This window comes from Cystoisospora suis (assembly GCF_002600585.1).
Source record: "Cystoisospora suis strain Wien I chromosome Unknown contig_65, whole genome shotgun sequence".
NCBI lineage: Eukaryota > Apicomplexa > Conoidasida > Eucoccidiorida > Sarcocystidae > Cystoisospora > Cystoisospora suis.
Genome location: NW_027152867.1, coordinates 1 through 561, shown reverse-complemented (window position 1 = coordinate 561; position 561 = coordinate 1). Strand labels below are relative to the sequence as shown.

Below are 561 nucleotides of genomic sequence, written 5' to 3'. Positions count from 1 at the left end.
GCACTCCCATTGTTCCAACTTTTGAAAGACGGGTCTGACGGCATTTGGAGGAGTTGCCACACACGGGCAGTGCAGGAATTGAAGGCGGCACTCATAACAACGACGAACCTACAAATCTACGACCCGGATAAACCGGTGGTGATCAAGACGGACGCCTCCAAACATGCGATCGGCGCGGTGTTGGAGCAGGAGGGCCGCCCGATCGCCTTCGAGTCAAGGAAATCCAATGAAAGGGAGCAACAGTTACCAGCATACGAGAGCGAGCTGCGCGCGATTGTACACGCGCTGACGAAGTGGCGGCAGTTTCTGGGGGCGAAAAAAGTGATAATAGAAACGGATCACGCAACACTCAGCAGAATTCTTAAACAAAGGGAAGTAAATCCACGTTTAGCGTATTGGTTAGACAAAATCCTGGACTTCAACATAGAAGTGGTGTACAAACCGGGGCGCCAGAACGTAGTAGCGGATGCAATTTCGCGCCGCCCGGATTTTGTGGGAATATTAACAAGAGCAAAGGAGAAGGAAAAACAAAAGGAAAACATTATCAAAGGGGAATGGGAT

The 561-nt window shown here is 50.3% G+C and overlaps 1 protein-coding gene across 1 annotated transcript in view; it reads left to right on the top strand.

The window, feature by feature from the left end:
* The window catches only part of CSUI_000133 (retrotransposon ty3-gypsy subclass), a gene marked incomplete at its 3' end in the record, with an annotated part of 1,359 nt that extends 867 nt beyond the window's left edge, over window positions 1-492 (top strand). The window contains exon 2 of the mRNA XM_068060367.1: window positions 51-492. Within this exon, the coding sequence (XP_067927657.1) occupies window positions 51-492 (442 nt within the window). The remainder of the gene's footprint in view (window positions 1-50) is intronic.
* Window positions 493-561: the final 69 nt, after the last annotated feature.